This window comes from Vanessa cardui, chromosome 27 (genome assembly GCF_905220365.1).
Source record: "Vanessa cardui chromosome 27, ilVanCard2.1, whole genome shotgun sequence".
NCBI classification, from domain to species: domain Eukaryota; kingdom Metazoa; phylum Arthropoda; class Insecta; order Lepidoptera; family Nymphalidae; genus Vanessa; species Vanessa cardui.
In genome coordinates, this window is record NC_061149.1 from 6,547,191 (window position 1) to 6,569,901 (window position 22,711).

The window sequence follows — 22,711 nt, forward strand, 5'->3', positions numbered from 1 at the left end:
TCGTGATTGGCGAATAATGTTTTGAAATTATAGTACTTTAATGACACATAATAAAACGTGAAGAATATAATTATTAAGAAGTAATTATTATATTGAGCCAATATACTAGACACTAATTATTAACTAGTTATCGATATTATTTATTACTTTCTAGGAAATGTAAATATCTAAATCCAATAAGCAAATAAACTGAGATTACTGAAATTAATATCTACAGTTTTATTTATAATGAAAACTAGCGACGCTGATATATGCCTTACAGAGGTCACAGCTTTTATGGCATTAGACAATACCGCTATGTCCCTGCGTTTTAAATCTGTAATATCTTTGAATATATTCTTTTAAATGTGATACTGTAAAGGGCCATATTGATCTATATTAAATGCATAATGTATTTAATGTACTTTATTGAATAAAGATTAATGCTGTATTGCTTAAAATTGTTTCGAAAATAAGCCATTACAGTCGTAAAAAATAAAGGAAAAAATGTTTATTCCGATCTATCTCTGAAAGAAAGACATACCATCGCGGATTTTTTGAAGACCTTTTTAAGGGTGTACAGTACTGTGGTACATTATTTTGATTTATCTCATAGGGTTCAGCCAATGTGTGCTATGTAATTAAGAGCAAAAAATCTGTTTATTTACGACACCACACTAGAAACTTCTAAAATTATCAGTGTTTCTTCAAAATATTGTCCATGTATATGCAAAAACTTTCCTCCCGAATCAAACTATGTACCTATCTATTAAAAAAAACCGCATCAATTCCGTTGCGTAATTTTAAAGATCTAAGCATATATAAGGACAGGAAGCAGTAAGTGACTTTGTTTTATACTATGTAATGATAATGATTGTTAACTTAGATTTATAAATAGGATTTAATTTATAAAATAAGCAACTTCAAGATTACAATTCAGCGTTACAAATATTACAATATATAAAATTCAAATAGCTTAATAGCTATTACAATTTTATTTATATATTAATTTTATTTTTTTCAATTCTATTTTCTAAGAGGCACTCAAAAATACACCACATCCTGTTCATTTGCCATCTATTAGCGACCAATGAAGTCTTTTAAATGACAGAAACTGTTAAGTACGTTAACGACACAAATGGTACTAATTTTTTTAACGTAATTCAGCTACTTACTTCTAGGTGGCGTTGTTCAACTGACAGTTGACACTTGACTATAACTCGACTAAATTGAAAAGTCTACTCCGTATACTAAACGTCATGTAAACGTCACTCTATGAAATATGAATGCTTAAATTAAACTGAATCGGTTAATCAGACGTGTTTCTCATTTCAGAAAGTATGGACGTCAGTATGCTTTAAAAATAGTTGATTAGGTGTTTAATTGTTTTTCTTTGTTGTTATCAATTAAATATAATGGAACAATGTAATTTTTAATAAACGGTGATAATTTCTGTAGTGTTTTAGTATAGTGTTATTGTTTCAAAATGAAAGTTGTCGAAGCGAAAATCGTCGTTTTGGGCTCGCAAGGTAAAGAATATATTCTTGTTTATTACGATATCGGACATGAGGAGTTGAAATGAAAGGAATTTATTCTAATAGACGATGTATTATATCGTAATGTTACGAAATAGTAACGTAACCGTTGATGTAAATGAAAACAAACCTATTTTTATTAGCTAGTATTCTTTTAAAGAAATAATTTAAGCTTACGTATTGTTATGGAACTTTTATAGAATGTTTGAATGAATTGTAAAATAAGTTTTTTTTTATGTTATTAACATTATACGATAACTCTAAACACCTATATCTTACTTTAAAAATAGAACTTATACATTTGTTTTTATTTTCTATATATCCTAACATAAAAATATTCCATAATCACATTCATTTTAAATCATGACTGTGAATGAATAACAGTTCTCTTTTGTCAGTTTTATTAATAAATAAATTGAATATTAATAATCTGGTTACATTAAGCAAAAGAACATTTAAGAATATGAAGGCTTTATGTAAAAGATTGTGTGCAGACATCAAATTAAAAGAAAAAAAAACAATTTAAATATTGAGGACTGTCTCAGTAAATACATCATTCAAGTATGTAACAATTATATATGTTACATGTCATTATTGCCTTAATAAAAAAATATTTTCAAGTTTGGAATCTACAAATTTAGACCTTTAATAAATAATATACAAAAAAAATTAAACAATTCTTAAAAATTATGAATATGGGCTAAATTCATATGTAGCAAATGCAATCTATTTTGAAGTCATATCTAAAAGAGATGTTTTGTAAAATCCATTCATAAATATAATTAATTGATTACTGCTTAATTACAACTCTTAAAATATTCTAAGAATAATTATTTAATTAGAAACTTTTAAATTGAATAAGTGAAAGTAATAAATGTTACAATTAATTATAATTATTACAATTAAGTAATTATTTTATTTCATTGTAATAATAACAATAACATCAATACAATTACTATTTGAAGGCAGAATTTATTAATATAAGTTATGTAGTTATATATATTACTTTAAAATGATTTCATGAACAATAATGTACTTTAAAAAAATTAATAACTCAATAAGCATTGTGGCTGACAGACAATATTTTTGGAATCATTAAAGTCTAAAGACATAGTATTATTTATATTCATTGGTTTTATTATTATATATCTTTATGTATGTAAATCTTTTGTTTATGTGTATGTAATCTAACTTCTTCCAAATGGTTGAACTGATTTTGATAAAACTAGTTGTATACCACAACTCTCATTTTAAGATTTGTTGTCAACTAGCCACATAGAGTAGACTATTCCTCTTTTGAGTTCAAGCTTGTTTAACACCAAAATAATTTGTTTTAGTGATTTGGTGTGAAAGAGACATATAGTAACTACATTTATAATATTAGTAGAATTGTTATACTATTTGTGGGTTTGGGAGTTTTAAAATTGATGATGTTAGTTGGCACTAGGATCTTGATGCTTAAATACATTTTTTAATTCGCTTGAATGAAATTGTCCGAGTAGTTGTAGAGTATTTGTTTATTCATTCATTGTTCGCGTCTATCCGTCAATACCGCACACAGATTTAGTGACCGAAGATATTTGACTGATATAGTTAAGATTGCTAAGTATACTTATTATATTGTTTGTATCTTTACTAATATTATTATTACAAAAGTAACCCTGTCTATAAACTCTTCGTTCACCGCTGAACCAATTTAGATTAAATTTAGTATAGAGAGTCTTGAGTCTCAGGGAAGGACATGGGCTACTTTTGTAAGTAATATATTTTTGTTTTTTATTTATTTTATGGAATAGGTTGGCGGACGAACATATGGGCTCCTGATCGTAAGTGCTCACCATCACCCATAGACAATGACGCTGTAAGAAATATTACTAATTCCTTACATCGCCAATGCGCCACCAACCTTGGGAACTAAGATGTTATGTCCCTTGTGCCTGTAATTACACTGGCTCACTCCGGCTTAAAACCGGAACACAACAATACTACGTATTGTTGTTTAGCAGTAATCCCTTGAGGGGGTAAATTTAGGGTGACTATGTTTGCTATCGGTAAATTTTAATAATTTTGAGAGCTTAAAGCTTCACCTATTTTTATCGCACAAAATACGTAATATACATGTTTATCTTTTCCCTACTTCCATTGGCACGGTGTATAGATATTGATCTATTTTGGCACTTTAATAAATAAAAGTTTACATAGGATTAAAAAAAAAACTATAACATGATGATTTTATAGTATAATTTTTTTAATGTATAGTGTTATTCGTTCTATGTCAAGTCTCTTAAGATAATCTATTAAAGGGTGGTTGGGTTTTTCTATGAAGAAAATCTCCGTCCAAAGCATAGCTGCAGATTCCAAGGTTCTGGCCCGAACTTCATGTTGAGTCAATAATAAATAAAAAGTAAAAGTAAAAGCCCGTAAATTTCCCACTGCTGGGATAAGGCCTCTTCCATTAAGGAGAGGGTTTGGAACATATTCTATCCACCACGCAGTTCCAATGCGGGTTGGTGGAATAAAGAATAATTAGGTCTTATAGTGGAGTATTTGTCAATGGTATATTTTATATCGTAGATGTGGGAAAGCGCGTGAATAAGTTATCTGCAGAGGCAGCGTAGGGCGTGGGCGATGAGGCACGACCTCGCGCCTCTCGAAGCTTAGGCCTTTATATGCCTTGTTTAAGGCATATAAAAATTCATAAAATATACAAAATGTAATAAAGTACATAAAATGAATAACATAGAATTTGATATCGTATTAAAAGATAATTTTATTCGATTGCATTGCACGTATATATGACTAGTTATCGCGCGCGGCTTTCGATTAGTCTCGTGGTTTGCCCCGTATCCTTGGCAGTGAAACATATGATCAGTAACTAGACTATGCTAAAGAGAGAGAGGTCTTCCTGCTTGTTGGCCGGATACGGGGCTTTGAGGTCTTACTCCTTGCCCGGGCGTTTCCTCATGCTAGCCAAGTAGCTACCGAGTCAATAAATTTTGATCCCGTGCTTACCATATCCTGCGTAGATAATGGCCACCGTTATCGAAATCCTTAAAGATGACATCATCGAATACCATATATATGACTATTTTTAACTTGAATAATTTGCCTATTAAACCGACTTGTTCTCACATATTGACCTATTTTATACATCGACTATACTAAAAAATATAAAGACAACTAGTAGCCGTCGGTTTCGCTTGCGTTTCAGTTGGTTGTCATATGTCAGGCCAAAAACTAGCCTATGTCCTTCCCTTGACTTCTAGTTTGCTTCATTGGTTTGGTGAAAGACCGACGTACAGATATACAAAGTTACTTTCACATTCATAATATTAGTATAGATGTAGTTTGCACAGGTATAGTACGGCAAAACTTAGATGTAGTTCGGCAAAATTCGTAAAACCGATCATACCCGAATTGAGTACGCTATCCCAAATTATCAATATTTATTTTTGCTGTCGAAACGCTTGGCCCTTGGAGTACTGGTGCAAAAAGCTTCATCAAAAGTATAACACCTCGCCTCATTGCCTCCACTGTTGACAGGAGGGCTGGTTCGTTTTTTGCCCAGAGGATCGAAATTGCGATTCAACGGGGAAATGCTGCTAGCATTCTTGCCACCATTCCACGCGGTCAAGATTTATACAGTAACTAGTTTTAGTTCATATTTGTATATATATTTGAGCATTTAATGTTGTTAATTCTTATGTTAATAAATAATTTTTAAAAAAAAAAAAAAAAAATTTTCTTCTATGAATATGATCTATACACAAACCTAATAACTTGTCATATCATATGACCTAATATATTCGTCAATTTGACACGTCGATTTACATGCACTTGCTTTCTCGGGTTGAACTGACGAGGGAATCTATAGCGACGAATAGCGCGATAGGGACCTATTTCTATTGGTTGTGTAAATCGGCAGTAATCGTTTCATTCCATTGCATTTTCGGATGCTACATCTAATTTGTCTCTTACTATACATTTATATGATGTGTATAAGCCGTACAGTATAAGTTACGAGTTAAAGAAATATTCAAAACAAAATATCTGTAAAACTCAATTTGGAACATACATAAATATTATTAAGGAAATGAGTGACTGGACAGCTGACTCAAATCAAATCAAAATTTATTCAAGTAGGCTTTTACAAGCACTTTTGAATCGTCAATTAACAATTAAGTGAAGCTACCACCGGTTCGGAAAGTAGATTCTACCGAGAACCAGCAAGAAATTCAGTAGTTAGGTACTCTTTATCAACATTTAAAAAATACAATGTTAGTTAAATATAATTATACATGTATGTGATGTATCTGCCCGGAAATCAACAGGTATTAATTCCACGCTTTCTTATCATCTACAAAATCTTGAATCGAATAATATGCCCTTTTAATCAATGTATTTTTTACAAACGATTTGGATTTACGAAATGGCAAAGTTAAAAATGTTTGACTGTAACAAAAGGCGGGTATTCTCTCGGTGGTAAGGTCTTGTGCAAGTCCGTCTGGGTAGGTACCACCCACTCATCAGATATTCTACCGCTAAACAACAGTACGCAGTATTGTTGTGCTCCGGTTGGTGAAGGGTGAGTGAGCCAGTGTAACTACAGGCACAAGGGACATAACATCTTCGTTCCCGAGGTTGGTGGCGCGTTGACGATGTTAGGAATAGTTTATATTTCTTACATCGTCATTGTCTATGGGTTATGGTGACCAGTTACAATCAGGTGGCCCATATGCTCGTCCGCTAACCTATTCCATAAAATAAGGCTTATTATCAATGAGCAAATCGTTCGGGAACTGAATGAATGAATGAAGAATAAATAGATTTTTTTGACAAAATGATCTCATATTCAGTAGTCACCATCACACATAGATATTAAAAGCTTGATCAGTAAGATATTATTTATTTCTTTTTTTCTTACGTCGCTTAATACGTAAGATGTTATGTCTCTCTCATACAGGCTCACGCACTTATCAGACCGGAACACAACAATACTAAGTACTGTTTGGTAATACAATAAGCAAAAAAATTTCTTTAATACCAAAACGTTTGAATATCGAAACATAAACCAATAGAGTTATGACATTTCGACATTAATTCGTCGGACCCCGATTATGCACCAATCAAATTAACGAAAATACTTTAATAGTGCATGTATAGGTAATAAAGTACCTCTTAATTTGTTCTTAATTCAAGCTTTCTAGACTCAATTTAATCTACACTTCTTTTCTAAATATAGATTACTAACGACCCGCCCTTTGCACGTGTGCAATAGGTACTGATACTAAATATACTACAGAATTTGTTTATTTACGACATAACATTAGAAACTTCTAATATTATCAGTGTTTCTTTACTGTATTGTCCATGTATTATATACAAAAACCTTCCTTTCGAATCACGCTATTTAAAAAAACTGCATCAAATCCGTTGCGTAATTTTAAAGATCTTAGCATACATAGATACAGACAGTGGTAAGCGACTTTGTTTTGTAAGCAATCTATTAAAAATTTGGCATATCAAATTGAGATGGCCCAGTGGTTAGAACGCGTGTATTAACCTATGATTTCGAGTTGAAATCTAGGGAAGCACCACTATATATATATATACCTGCATGTGTCTAATTTCAACGAAATCCTGCCACATGTGCATTCCACCAACGCTCATTGGAACAGCGCGGTGGAATATGTCCCAAACCCTCTCTTTAATGGAAGAGGAGGCCTTATCTAAGCAGTGGGAAATGTACAGGCTGTTACTTTACTTTTTATATAAAATACTACCTATGCAGGTTTGTTTTAAAAAATATATATCCGTGATTACGTTAGTACTCATATGGTCTGTATATCATATTACACAACGCCTGAACGATCTCTGTCAGACTAGATGCAGTGCTGCACGCTCTAATTAATTTCATATTTCATTTGTACTTTATGGCGTCATCAGAAAAGATATAAATCAAAACTATATGTTATAAAGCAAAGTCCCCAGCCGTGTCTGTCTGTATGTATGTATGTTTGCGTTAAACTACGAAACCGCTGAACGGATTTTCGTGCGGTCTTCACTAATAGATAGAAAGATTTATAAGGAAGGGTTTAGTTACATAATTTATTATCAGGTAGCCCATATGCTCGTCCGATAGCATAAAAAGCAAATTACTTCCGCTTACCAGCGGATGGTGTACTGGCGGAATGTGAATCGCCTCGCTTGTAAAATGGCTAGACGGTAAATTTTATGCCCAATTTATCTTGTCTGTAACATATACGAGAATTTCTTAATTCAATTATAAATAATTATATTGGAAATAACCTCATACTAGTTGTCTAATACTAGCTGTCGACTTCGCTCGCGTTTTAGAAGTGGCTCGACAGGTTAGGCATAAAAAGTAACAACAACAGCATGTAAATTTTCCACTGCTGGACTAAACTAACTAACCAAGAAAGTTTTTGGAGCATATTCCCCATTTCACATTCACATATGGCAGAATTTAATTCATTTTCAACCGACTTCCAAAAGGAGGAGGTTATCAATTCGTCTGTATTTTTTTTTTTTTTTTTTTTTTTTTTTTTTTTTTTTTTTTTTTTTTTTTTTTTTTTATGTTTGTTACCTCATAACTTTTCACTGGGTGGACCGATTTTGATAATTTTTTTTTTTGTTTGAAAGGTAGTGCTTCCCGTGGGGTCCCATTTTTTTTATTTTTTTTTCCGATGATGGTATCCATGTGAAAACGACATAAGTCTTAAATTTGCATTATGTATATGCGCGGAAAATAGGTGAATAACTGAAAATCACGTTAACCAATTTTGATAATTCTTTTTTTATTATAAAATATATACTTCAAGGGTAATTTGATATAAGTTTGATAAGGTTTTGAGCACATGATCCATGACAAAGTAACGGAACGGAAGGGAACGGAACAATTCTGAGGAGCACGTTAGCGATACTCGGTCAAATCTTTTATTTATAGGTTATTTGGATATTTGAGTCACCTTCCGTAATGTGGTTATGTTTATGTAATTATCATAGTCGAATATTATAATCAACTAGCTACCCACCCCGGCTTCGCACGGGTGCAATACTGATACTAAATATACTACAGAATTTGTTTATATACGACATCACATCGCAAACTCCTAAAATTATCAGTGTTTCTTTACTATATTGTTCATATATTATATACACAAACCTTCCCCTTGAATCACACTATCTTTTAAAAAAAACCGCATCAAAATCCGTTGGGTAGATTTAAAGATATAGGGACAGAGAAAGCGACTTTGTTTTATACTATGTAGTGATAAAAATATTAGACTACTTAAAAGTCGATTAACGATTATATCATGTAGTTATAATTATTGTTATATTTGGAGTCGGTGTCAGCCAATAAAACCCTACAGTATATCTATCAAAAAACAATACGAGAATACTTTAACAAATATGTTTTTTACAAATTACCTTTTAAACAATAATATACTGGATCAATCAAGGGGCTCGTATCGCTTCTTTCTTTTGATTGTTGGGACAAGGGCACCGTGGCTGACATCGGCTCCAAATATACCAATAACTATAAGTACATGATATAATCGTTAATCGACTTTTAAGTAGTCTAATATTTTTCATTTCATTTAACTTAGGAAGACTCTAAAAAATATGTTGAATACGCATTTATTTTTATTACTTTTTCGTGCATATTCATTTGTTTTAAAATAGTGTTTTGTTTGAAGTCGGTTTTTCTTTTTGTTAAAATTTTATTTATGATCAGGACGTTTTCTTACTCCGAGCAAGAGATGAATTATAAAACACAAATTAAGCACATGAATTTTTACTGGTGCTTGCCTGGGTTTGAACCCGCAATCATCGATTAAAATGTACGCGTTCTAACCTATCATCTCGGCCTTAATCTCGAAATAGTAACATATGTATGTCTTTAAACCAGATTCAAGCTTATCAAAAAAAAATTTGTTATATTAACTACCTGTAAATTTGCCATTGCTGGGCTAAGGCCTTCTCTCCCTTTGATGAGAAGGTTTAGAGCATATTCCACCACGCTTAATAAATAAAATACACAAGCAAATGAAAATTCAGCGTTGCTTGCCTGATTTAAATCCGCAATCATCGGTTAAGATGCACACGTTATAACCTTTCAAATCAATTAAAATCAAAATAAACTTTATTCAAGAGGGCTTTTACAAGCAGTTTTGAATCGTCATTGTACAATTAAGTGAAGCTACCACCGGTTCCGAAAGTAGATACTACTGAGAAGAACCGGCAAGGAACTCAGTAGTTACTATTTTTCAACATTTAAAAAATATAAAGTCAAGTTAGTTAGTTACAATTATTTAAATTAATATATCCTGCTTGGAAGTCAACAAGTATTATTAACTCTACGCTTTTTTATCATCAATAAAATCTTGTATCGAATAATATGCTTTTTTCACCAATGTATTTTTTGTAAACGATTTGAAACGGCAAAGTTAAAAATGTCTGCGGAATTTTATTATAGGAAAGGATACCTTGCCCCAGGAAGGATTTATTAACTTTGCGGAGTCGGCATCTTGTCTCTCAAACAATTAAAGTCTCATCAAATTTGGTTCATTGATTTCCCCGTGACATAGTAACCGCCTTCGCATTTATAAAATTAGCATAGATTATTACAGATATCCGTTTTTTTTCTTTATACATACAGGTTGTTGATATTTTCGTGTGAATATTTTTAGATAACATCTTAGCAATTCAACATAATAATGATTCAAAATAGAATATAACTTGATAAAAATGTTGATAGATATGACCCCGGGGCTTGCGTAACATAGCGTGCATTATATGTCATGTATACGTTTTTATTATAACAGTATATTTGATCTCGTTTGAAATTAAAAATAATTTTAAGGCTGTTTGTATTTGGGTTGTTGCATGTGTGAGTCGAGATGGCCCAGTGGTTAGAACGCGTGCATCTTAACCGATGATTGCGGGTTCAAACCCAGGCAAGTACCATTGATTCATGTGCTTAATTTGTCTTCATAATTCATCTCGTGCTCAGCGGTGAAGGAAAACACCGTGAGGAAACCTGCATGTGACAAATTTCATAGAAATTCTGCCACATGTGTATTCCACCAACCCGCATTGGTACAGCGTGGTGGAATATGTTCCAAACCTTCTCCTCAGAGGGAGAGCCTTTAGCCCAGCAGTGGGAATTTACAGGCTGTTGTTGTTGTTGCATGTAATTGAAAAAAAAAATATCCTATATTAATAGTATAAATGTGAAAGTAACTCTGTTGACTGTCGCTCTTTCACTGCCAAAATAAACGAACCTAATTTGATGAGATTTGGTTTGAAGCTAACTTGAGTTCCACGAAAGTATATAGGCTACTTTGCCTAACTCATGAGAACCAACCCCTGAATCCTATGGTGGCAATTCCACTACGACCGGTAAGAAATCAGAATCAACTGTATGCTGTTACACGGCTCGGCACCGGCTCTAAATATAACAATAACTATAACTACAGTATATAATCGTAAATCCACTTCTAAATAGTCTAATATATTTCATTTCATGTTACTTAGGAGGACTCTAAAAAATATGTTGAATACGCAATTTTTTAGTGCATATTTATTTGTTTTAAAATAGTGTTTTGTTTGAAGTTGGTTTCTCTTTTTGTTATTTTTTTTATTTAACCAATACACCAATAGTGAAATAGATGTACAAACTTTTAGAGAAACGTTTTTTGCATAGTTTTTTTTGTTTCGTATTTTGTTGGTGCACAGACTATACAGTAAAGTTATTATTAATAATACTTAATCATGTTCCGGTTTGACGGGCAAGTGAGTCAGTGCCATTATTTTTATAATTGTTTAATTATAATTATGAATGGCTGCCTGTTTGGTCCGGTGGCTGGATAATTAGGGTGTAGATAGCGTAGTCCTAGGTTCAAAGACCGGGTGGAAGCAAAGAAAGGTGATTGAATTTTGTAGTCTACTAAACAATCATAATTATTATTACTACCCTCTGTGGAAATATTTAAAAAAAAAGGATAAAAAAACAATTCTTACCACAATTCCACGCGGTCGAGACAGTAACTGTTTTTCAATTCATCATTACATGGTATAAAACAAAGTCGCTAACCGCTGTCTGTCCCTATGTATTCTTAAATCTTTAAAATTACCCAACGGATTTTGATGCGGTTTTTCCTAATAAAAAGAGTGATTCGAGAATTTTTTTTGTATATAATACATGAACAATACAGTAAAATAACTGATAATTTTAAAAGTTTATTTAGTATGAGATTCCGGAGCGTGTCACTAGTAACTGTATATAATTAAGGACATAATATTAATAATTCTTTATTAATATTTCTTTTCTTATAATCATTCATTATTAAATAACTAATATAAATAGTAACATTATATACATGTAGATAGTACATGATATATAAGGATTAGCTTATAACGCCAAGTTTCCGACTCCGCAAAGTCAATAAATCCTTCTTGGGGCAAGGTATCCTTTTCTATAATAAAATACCGCAAATATTTTAAGTGTTCATAAATTCAGATCATTTGTCAAAAATACATGAATAAAAAAAGCATATTACTCAATACAAGATTATATAGATGATAAAAAATCGTGGAGCTAATACGTGCGACTTCCAAACAGGATGTATTATATACATATATAATTATATTTAATTCAGATAACTTTGAAAATAAGCCGTGATATGGCCCATAGCGCGTACATCTTAACCGATGATTGCGGGTTCAAATCCACTGATTCATGTGCTTAGTTTGTGTTTACAATTTATCTCATGCTCGGTGAAGGAAAACATCGTGAGGATATTGCATGTGTCTAATTTCAACGAAATTTTGCCACATGTGCATTTACCAACCCACATTGGAGCAGCGTGGTTCATGCTCTTAACCTTCTCCTAAAAGTGCCCAGCAGTGGGTAATTTACAGGCTGTCACTACTACTACTAAGATAACTTCGTATTTTAAATATTTGAAGAATAACTGCTGAGTTTATTTCCGGTTTTTCTTGAATCTCCATTCCGATTTGGTAGCCCCAATGAATATATGTAGTCTGTAAAATGACGATTCAAAAGTGCTTGTAAAAGTCTACTTGAATAAAGTATATTTTGATTGTGATAAAACCTTTTTATATCTTTTTGTACAGCCAATCTGTCATGCATATTCAGAGATATTCTTAAGATGTTTATCCTGCCTTATCAATACAGTAGCCGCGTTATCAAATGTAAAACAGACTTGATAAATGCTGTAATCCTCGCGTTTTCACAGTCATTGATAAAATCAAATGCGTATTTTTTTATTGATATACGTGCAAAACGTTCAAGAGGTACGTTTGGTGGTACCACCGCCCATTGATGATCGCGACGATACATTTAACATCGGGTGGTCATATGCTTATCCACATAAATATATATGGTTAGGTCAGCGACCCGCCCCGGCTTCTCAAAAGTGCAAAGCTGATACTAAATATATTTACTATATTATCCATGTATTATATACAATAACCTTATCGAATTACTCTATCTATTAAAAAAAACACATCAAAATCCGTTGCGTTATTTTAAAGATCTAAGCAAACATAGAGACGGTAAATGACATTTTTTTATGGTATGGTATGGTGTGTAGCGGACGAGCATATGGGCCACCTGATGGTAAGTGGTCACCATCACCCATAGACAATGACGCTGTAAGAAATATTAACTATTCCTTACATCGTCACGCGCCACCAACCTTGGGAACTAAGATGTTATGTCCCTTGTGCCTGTAGTTACACTGGCTCGACTGACTCTTACTGTTATTTGGCGGTAGAATAACTTGTTTTATTCTATGTAATAATAAACTACAAACTAAACGAATATAACATCTGCGTAATGGTGTCGAAAGCAGTATTTCTGTCAATTAGTGATTATTTATAATATATTCAATAAAACAATGAAGGTGATCGTTTCATTCCCAAGGTGTGCTATCAAGCATGAACTGACTAATCCTATATACCTGTAGTATTAATATCAATTTTATTATATTTCTATTGGCGTACGTAAGCATGTGTGTGTGTGTGTGTACATCGCGTACATTCTGCACACAAGCGTATTTTATTTTTAAGTTTTTTTTTTGTTTTGGCAGTAGTGGAATTTTGAAGGCTTTCTGAGATTCTATTGTAAAATCGTATTTATATTGAACGCTTGAAGTATATTACTAATAAAAAAAGAATCATCAAAATTGGTTAATATGATTTTGAGTTATTTATCATTATTGCATAATGCAAATTTAAGACTTATGTGATTTACATATAGATACCATTACCAGAACTAAAGAAAATTAAAATAGGACCACACGGGAAGCACTAGATTTCAAACAAAAAAAAAATCAAAATCGCTTCACTCAGTGAAAAGTTATGACATAAAAAAGCAATACAAAAAAATACAGACGAATTGCCTACCTCCTCCTTTTTGAAGTCGGTTGAAAAGTATGCGCTTAACTTGAAAGATGGTTCGTATCGTAATAATCGTTACAATTTTAAAAATTACAATTTTACAATAGCGTAGGACCAATCTTTCGTTTACGTCAGTTTGAGTTTTGTAAATACTTTAAGTTTACGCTAGGACACTCCATTTATTAATATTAGATGGCAGTACTTCATTATAATTAAAAACAAATGAAGCATAAAAAAGTTGAATGTCTGGGTTTGAACTCGCAATCATCAGTTAAGATGCACGCGTTCTAACCACAAGGCCATCTTAAATTAGTGGTATTACTTAATATATTATATAGATTACGGTTAAAGCCTAGTAATAATGACCTATAACCTTACTATGACTGTTAAAGGGACGCCTGATTAAAACCGGTCTTACAAGGTTATAGCATTTGTCTATCATGAGTAAGGTTACATAATAAACGTTAGAAATGCAATATCAAATCGAATTATTTGCAGTTTATATTTAGCTGAGCCGAGATGGCCCAGTGGTGAAAACGCGTGCATCTTAACCGATGATTGCGGGTTCAAACCCAGGCAAGCACCACTATACAGGGTTATTGGTAACTCGATGTATATCCGTTAAGAGGTAATAGGGATGACTATTTGCAATAATTTTAACCCTCATATGCATGATCCAAAAGTGAACCATTTTTGAGTTATCACGTTTTTTAGCTTTTTTCAAAATTTGTCAAAAATGTAACTTCCAAAATTTATTTACAAAAAAAGTATCAATTAAAATCTTTTTTTTTCTTATGTTAAGATTCTTAACCGATGTGGATTCAAACCCAGGCAACACCACTGAATATTCAAGTGCTAAATTTGTGTTTGCGATTCACGCATGTGTCTTATTTCAACAAAATTCTGTTACATGTCAATCCAAAAATTTACATTGGAACAGCGTGGTGGAATATGCTCCATGCTCCTAACCTCTTCGAAGGTAAAGGAGGCTTTAGGCCAGCAGTGGGAAAGTTACTGGCTGTGCTTAATTACTCTCAGAGACAAATAGAAAAAGATAAACACTATTGAACCATTAATGCGCGATCCTATGTTAATTACTGAACTGACCCCCCCCCCCTCAATTTTTCCCCTTTCCGTCAACGTGACGTAATTTTAACTTCGATCAGCTTGTCTTGTATCAACAACAATAACAGCCTGTAAATTTCCCACTGCTGGGCCAAAGCCTCCTCTCCCTTTGAGAAAAAGGGTTTGGTACATTTTCCACCACGCTGTTCCATTGCGGGTTGGTGGAATACACATGTGGCAGAATTTCTATTAGTTTGTATTCAAGGATTTCACAAATTAAATCATTATGATTAATTTCTTAATTAATAGTAAAGCTCCGGTTTGGAATAACGGAATATCTGAATTACGAATGAGACGCGATGTTAATTACATTTTAATTAAATAAAGCTGAGAACTGTGTCATCTAGATGTGTCTAATTATTTTAATGTTATTTATATGTTAGGTGTGTTAGTGAAAGTTACCATTGTAGCCTAAGTTTGCTCCTTATTGTATCGTCTATCTGCCAGTGAAAGTTTCGTCATAATCGGTCTAGCCGTTCCAGACATTAGCCGGAACAAACAAACAGTAGAATATTGTAAAAAAAAAAATTTAAAATTACGCAACGGATTTTGATGCGGTTTTTTTTAATAGATAGAGTGATTCGAGAGGAATGTTTTTGTGTATAACACATGGACAATATAGTAAAGAAATATTGATAATTTTAGAAGTTTCTAATGTGTTTTAAATAAACAAATTGTGTAATATATTATATTATATAGTATCAATAAAGTAAACGATTTAGACACATTTTTCATGATAGTCGCCCTCAATTCAATTAAAAAATAAATAATTTTATTTGTGCTCAATTATAATCGTATGTCTTTTTTTATTTATTATATAATTTCAGTTTAAAAAATGTTTAATTTATATTTTTAACTAGCTGTGCCGCTGTTTACACGTTTGAATTTAACAAAAAATAATAATATTGTAGCCTAAGTTACTCCCTATTATATCAGTTATCTGCCGGTGAAATTCCCGTCAAAATTGGTCCAGCCGCTCCATAGATTAGCTGGAACAAACAGACAGACAAAAATTGTAAAAAATGTTATTTTGGTATATGTACCGTGTATAAATACATTCATCCATTGAGTAATAAGGGGCTATTTTAATATTACAAACAGACACTCCAATTGTATTATATGTATAGATAATATTCTAATGCACGATGAAATGAGACTACCTGTAAGTAGTACAACTTTTACCTCAATAATTTTGAAATGTATTTATTTTTAACCGACTTCATAAAAAGGGAGGAGGTTCTCAATTCGACCCGTATGTTTTTTTTATATGTTTATTACGCGATAACTCCGCCAATAGGCTATTTGACTGGTTTTTAAATCCATTTTATATTATTGATTTTGATTTGATTGATTGATTTGATTAGTTGATTTTTTTATTTCTAGTAAAAATATCATATTAAAAATTCGGTCGGTGACGTCACTTTGCTGTAGTACATATTGTAGAAAAGCAAGGTTAACAAGAAAGTGACTTCATCATAAGCCCGGCCAATCAGGATCGTTTTGTGTCACGTGACATACGTTTGAAAAAAGCATTTTTATTTATGGATTTTTGAATAAATTAAGCATTATTTTCAACTTTTGTTAGTAAATAACCATTTTTAAACTCATAATCTACACTGATTACAATAATTCACAATTTATTTTTCACATTATCAAATAGCCAATTATGAACCGATTTGAACAAATCTTTTTTCAGCGTATAGGTAATACCTCAAGGGTGGTCCCATTTAAATATAATAATAAAAAAAACAACCCCCAAGTGTGGAAAATTGGGGATGAACTTTGTTATACGCAATATCTCCGCCGATTATAAACCAATTTGAACGATATTTTTTTTGTGTTCACGCATTTGAAGTCGGTTTTAATTTTTTTTTTAAAGTTAATTTTTATATGTGATATTTTATCTACTGTTGGTTGTCCTAATGAAAATAAAATAAATCAGCATTGAATAATGTGTATTCTGATTGTTCTTTCCAGGCGTGGGCAAAACAAGCCTCGTGGTGCGCTACATAGGCAAGATGTTCTCGAAACACATCTCACCTACCATCGGAGCTTCGTTTTTCACCTGCAACATCAACCTCGACGATGCAAGAATTAAACTTCAGGTGAGTTACGAGTTTCGAAGACATTTTGTATTTGACGTGTAAGGCAGGTCCTGTAATAGGTCGGTTCTATACTTCAACAAACAACAACAGCCTGTAAATTCCCACTGCTGGGCTAAAGGCCTCCTCTCCCTTTGAGGAGCAGTTTTGGAACATATTCCACCACGCTGTTCCAAATGCGGGTTGGTGGAATACACATGTAGCAGAATTTCTATGAAATTTTTCACATGCAGGTTTCCTCACGATGTTTTCCTTCACCGCTGAGCACGAGATGAATTATAAAGACAAATTAAGCACATGAATCAGCGGTGCTTGCCTGGCTTTGAACCCGCAATCATCGGTTAAGATGCACGCGTTCTAACCACTGGGCCATTTCGACTCATAACATACTGTGTCATTACTGTGGATCCAGGCATTTTTTTTTTTTGTTTTTTATTTATTGGTTTTGCTAGCGATTTTACATTTGTCATTCTAACATAAATATACAATTAGATGATATGCATATGTTTTAGTGTTTTGATCACCTCTCTAAAATACATTCCTAGTGAAAATTTTACATCGATACTGCCTTCATTCTAGCATAGATCATTACTATTGCAGTTTTTCCGTTAGAATAGCTGATGATTCGAAGTTGCCTCAGACTTTACAAGGCCGATAGAGCACGCAGCACATTATAGTTAAGCAAGGGAATACAATATTGAAAGTATCCATTAATCTATAATTCTGTACATATAATAAAATTATAGTGTCTGTTTGTAATATTAAAATAACCGCTCCTCACTAAAGGCATATGTGTGCATGTATATATTTATCGACATATACAAAAATAACATTTTTTACAATTTCGTCTGCCTGTCTGTTTGTTCCGTCTAATCACTGGAACGGCTGGATCGATTTCGATAGTACTTTCACAGGCATATAGCTGAGTAACATAGGCTAGAAAAATAACTTTTTTATTAAATTCAACGCAGACCAGGTCGCTGTCACAGTTAGTCTATACTAATATTATAAATGTAAAGTAACTTTGTCTGTCTTCACGCTAAAATAGCTGAACCGATTTGGATGGAATTTCGTATCAAGATCATTTGTATCCCGGTAAGGGACAAGGGAAGAGTAGCGTCGTGGATTAGGCTGTTAAACCTTCTCAAAGTAATAGACTCAACTGATAATGGGATACTAGCGACTCGCCCCGGCTTCTGACGTGAACTTGACATCCATCGTTATATTACGACCACATTACATATGTATAAATTGTGTTATTCTAATGTACAACCTATATTATTGCAAAATTTCATCAAAATCCCTTCAGTATTTTTTCTGTGAAAGAGTAACAAACATACATACATCCATACTCACAAACTTTCGTATTTATAATATTAGTAGGAGGAGCAATAAAAAATAAACTCAACGTAGGTATTTTTAAACGTTTCAAGGTATGGGACACAGCCGGCCAGGAGCGCTTTCGTTCCATGGCGCCGATGTACTACAGGAACGCGAACGCAGCCCTACTTGTGTACGACATCACCAGCGCGAACAGCTTCGCTTCCATCAAGGGCTGGGTCAAGGAGTTGCAGAGGTTAGACCCTTTTTATATTGTAACCCTTTGTGGTAGGTACTCTGTCAAATCCGTCTGGATAAGTGCCACCCACTCGTCAAATAACTTTATTCAATATAGAAGCATTACACTTTCTTATTGATGCTCAATTGAAACAGTACCGCCGGTTTGGAAAAGAAAATCCCCTGAGATGAGAAGAACCGGCGAAAGAAACTCAGGTTTTTTTTTTTGTTTGTGTTATATATTATATAAACAATTTAATATGAGATGAAATAGCCAGGAGGCGATCGTTTCATTCCCAAGGTGTGCTATCGATCATAAACTCATTAATTGTATAGTAACCTTTTGCCGTCTACTCTATTCTACCGTCAAACAACTTGGTATTGTCGTGATCCGGTTTGAAGGGTGAGTGAGCCAGTGTAACAAGTGTGAGTGATGAGAGATGAGCGAAGTTCGCGGGTAGATGTTAACTGCATTAGAAGTGTCCATATCGGACCATCTCCTGTCTCGTACGTTTGTTGGGTAAACACCAAAAATCAAAATCAAAATAAACTTTATTCAAGTAGGCTTTTACAAGCACTTTTGAATCGTCATTTTACAGTGAAGCTACCACCGGTTCGGAAAGTAGATTCTACCAAGAAGAACCGGCAAGTAACATAGTAGTTACTCTTTTTCAACATTTAAAAAATACAAAGTCATGTTAGTTAATACAATTATTTAATTAAATATATCCTGCTTGGAAGTCCACAGGTTTTAATTCCACGCTTTTTTATATTTATTTTAGGGGGTGAAAGTGGCAATAGTGGTGACCGGTGTTTGCGCAGCAACATATATATGTTATAGTATATGCTATATATATAGCTGAGATGGCCCAGTGGTTAGAACGCGTGCATCTTAACCGATGATTGCGGGTTCAAACCCAGGCAAGCACCACTATATACATGTGCTTATTTTGTGTTTATAATTCATCTCGTGCTCGGCGATGAAGGAAAACATCGCGAGGAAACCTGCATGTGTATAATTTCATTGAAATTCTGCCACATGTGCATTCCACCAACCCGCATTGGAACAGCGTGGTGGAATATGTTCCAAACCCTCTCCTTAATGGCAGAGGGGGCCTTATCCCAGCAGTGGGAAATTTACAGGCTGTTACTTTACTTTTAACTTTACTAGTATAGTATCTCATTCCAGTAACGTACCGGATCCGATGATCCTGTCCCTGGTGGGCAACAAGTGCGACCTGGAGTCCTGCCGCGCGGTGACGCAGAGCGAGGCGTCGCAGTACGCGGCCTCCATCGGCGCCGCCTACTGCGAGACCTCGGCGCTGCACGACCAGGTACCACACACCATGTTGACTCCATAAAGTTAAAGACATCTTATGGGCAAGATTACTATGTTAAAAAACACTTCAAGAAGTTATGCTTGTCAAATTTGTGATGATATGTTTATAAAGTAAAAACATCTTATGGACAAGGTTTCTTGTAAACAAATCCTTAAAGAAGTTATACTATTCAGATTTGTGATGGTACCATAATTATTTGTTATTTGTTTATTTCTTAAATACTAGCGCCCTGCTCCCGGCTTTGTATAAGTACTTGATATGTATCGTTATATTGTGATCAAATTACGTAAAGTCTTTTTTACTTGGTGGTAGGGCTTTGTGCAAGTCTGGGTAGGTACCACCCACTCATCAGTTATTCTACCGCCAAATAACAGTACTCAGTACTGTTGTGTTCCGGTTTGAAAGGTGAGTGAGCCAGTGTAACTAAAGGCACAAGGGACTTAGCATCTTAGTTCCCAAGGTTGGTGGCGCATTGACGATGTAAGGAATAGTTAATATTTCTTACAGCGTCATTGTCCATGGTTGATGGTGACCACTTACCATCAGGTGGCCCATATGCTCGTCCACTAATCCATACCATAAAAAAAAATGATATACCTTAACCTTCCTCATGATTCTCTATATTATTGAAAACCGCATGAAAATCCGTTTAGTAGTTTTGGAGTTTATCGCGTACAGACAGACAGACACAGTCCCCCCGACTGTGTCTGTCTTGTTTTATAATATATAGTGAAGATAGAAGCTAATATCTTTTTTTAAGACAGGAGTGATTGGTCGTTCCAGGGTATAGACCAAGTGTTCCTGAACACGGCGACGGAGCTCCTCAAGCTGTCCTCGTCCAGCCTCGTGGCTTCCCTGCGCTCCTACGACTCCACCGAGTACGACGAGAAGTTACCGATCGGTTCGTATAAGTTTTACTAAACAGATCGATCGAAACAGGCAGGCTGACTCGCAAATGGGACAGCTGATACTGGTCAATACCAAAAATAGACATAGGCATCATAATTATTCACACTTATCACAAATACTACCACGAAACCGGAAAACGAAAAGCTACTAATGGTAATGGGGCCCCTTGATCAGAATCATATATTGATCATAATCATAAGAAATCAAAATCAAAACAAAAAACGCGTTGAGCACAAAAGTGGTGCTACACAGGTAACCTTTTCAATCATGCATTATCTTCATAAGCTAATATTGTCAAAGAAATAAGTAATAATAGGCTATTTGACAATGCGAAAAATAAATAGTGAATTATTGTAATCAGTGTATATTATGAGTTTAAAAATGGTTATTTACTAACGAAAGTTGAAAATAATAATTAATTTATTCAAAAATCAATAAATAAAAATGCATTTTTTCAAACGTTTGTCACGTGACACAAAACGCTCCTGATTGGCCGGGCTTATGATGAAGTCACTTTCTTGTAAACTTTGTTTTTCTACAATATATACCACAGATTAATATACAGCAAAATGACGTCACCAACCCCATTGCAGCGCCATATTGTCCAAGTAGCGTTTTCGCACATTATTTAAATATGGAATTTTTAATACGATATTTTTCGGCAAATATATACTAGAAATAAAAAAAATCTACTTTTACTGGGTTCCTTAACCTCTACTAAATAATATAAAATGGATTTTAAAAACCAGTCAAATAGCCTATTAGACATGTCAGATTACCGGCAGTCCCCTATATTAATAATAATAATTTCAGGTGTTCCATCAGAAGAGAAAGCAACCCATACTGGTAAGATTGAACTGCCAGCGTGGAGCAGCGATGTCAAGCTTGGGGAGACTCAGAAGAATATGTGTTGCTAGCACTGAAACAGACTCATATATATTATATATGTTATAATATTTCTCAGAGCACATACATTGTATGTTATATAACTATAGTATCGATCTTGTATCTATAACAGTGATAACTGTCACTTCATTTTTTAATAGCGTGGTGAAATATTCTCTAAAACTGTCTATAATATATATAAACTCTTCTATATTTCTAACTTTAAAAATAATTAACTTTTTTATAAACACTCTTAAATAAATATACAGCGTGCCTGTTGAAAAGTAATCTCTAAGTATTCATATTATGTTAGAAATCCACAGATGTCTAAATCTGTCCGGCAGGACAAGTGACCTAGTTAATTTTCTTGTTGGATTTCCTTCTAACTTTTGTCTTATTAATTTATTTCACCACGCTTAGGAAATTTTTAAAAGTTGTTGTTGATAACAATATGAAATTAATAATTATTTTGTTTTTACTACATCTTTATAATTAAGTATAATTTGTTTGTTTATAGGGAATAATCTCCGGAATGTATCATATCTATCCCAAAAATGTTTTCACTGGGATAAATTAAATTTGTATCAAAACATTTGCTATGTTAATAAATAGCATAGCGAAGCCGGGCCGGATTAATAGTTAAGAAGTTATACTATATATATAACTAGCGGTCGCCCGCGGCTTCGCCCGCGTATATAATCAATCGGTTCATAATCAGTCTTCTAATATCCCTACTGCTGAGGCACGGTCACATTTGAAGAATTACTGCAACCGGCGCTTGGATCTATTGTGATAAACCTCAAATTCGTGATCACAACACCTCAGCCAG

At 33.6% G+C, this 22,711-nt stretch overlaps 1 protein-coding gene across 1 annotated transcript; it reads left to right on the top strand.

Annotated features, from left to right (window-relative positions):
• The first annotated feature begins 1,289 nt into the window (after window positions 1–1,289).
• Window positions 1,290–22,198, top strand: LOC124541247 (ras-related protein Rab-31). Its single transcript, XM_047119131.1, has 6 exons — window positions 1,290–1,508; window positions 17,067–17,194; window positions 18,625–18,767; window positions 19,938–20,082; window positions 20,872–20,989; window positions 21,811–22,198. Exons 1-6 carry the CDS (start codon window positions 1,466–1,468, stop codon window positions 21,912–21,914), a joined length of 681 nt encoding a protein of 226 aa, XP_046975087.1. The 5' UTR covers window positions 1,290–1,465; the 3' UTR covers window positions 21,915–22,198.
• The last annotated feature ends 513 nt before the right edge of the window (window positions 22,199–22,711 follow it).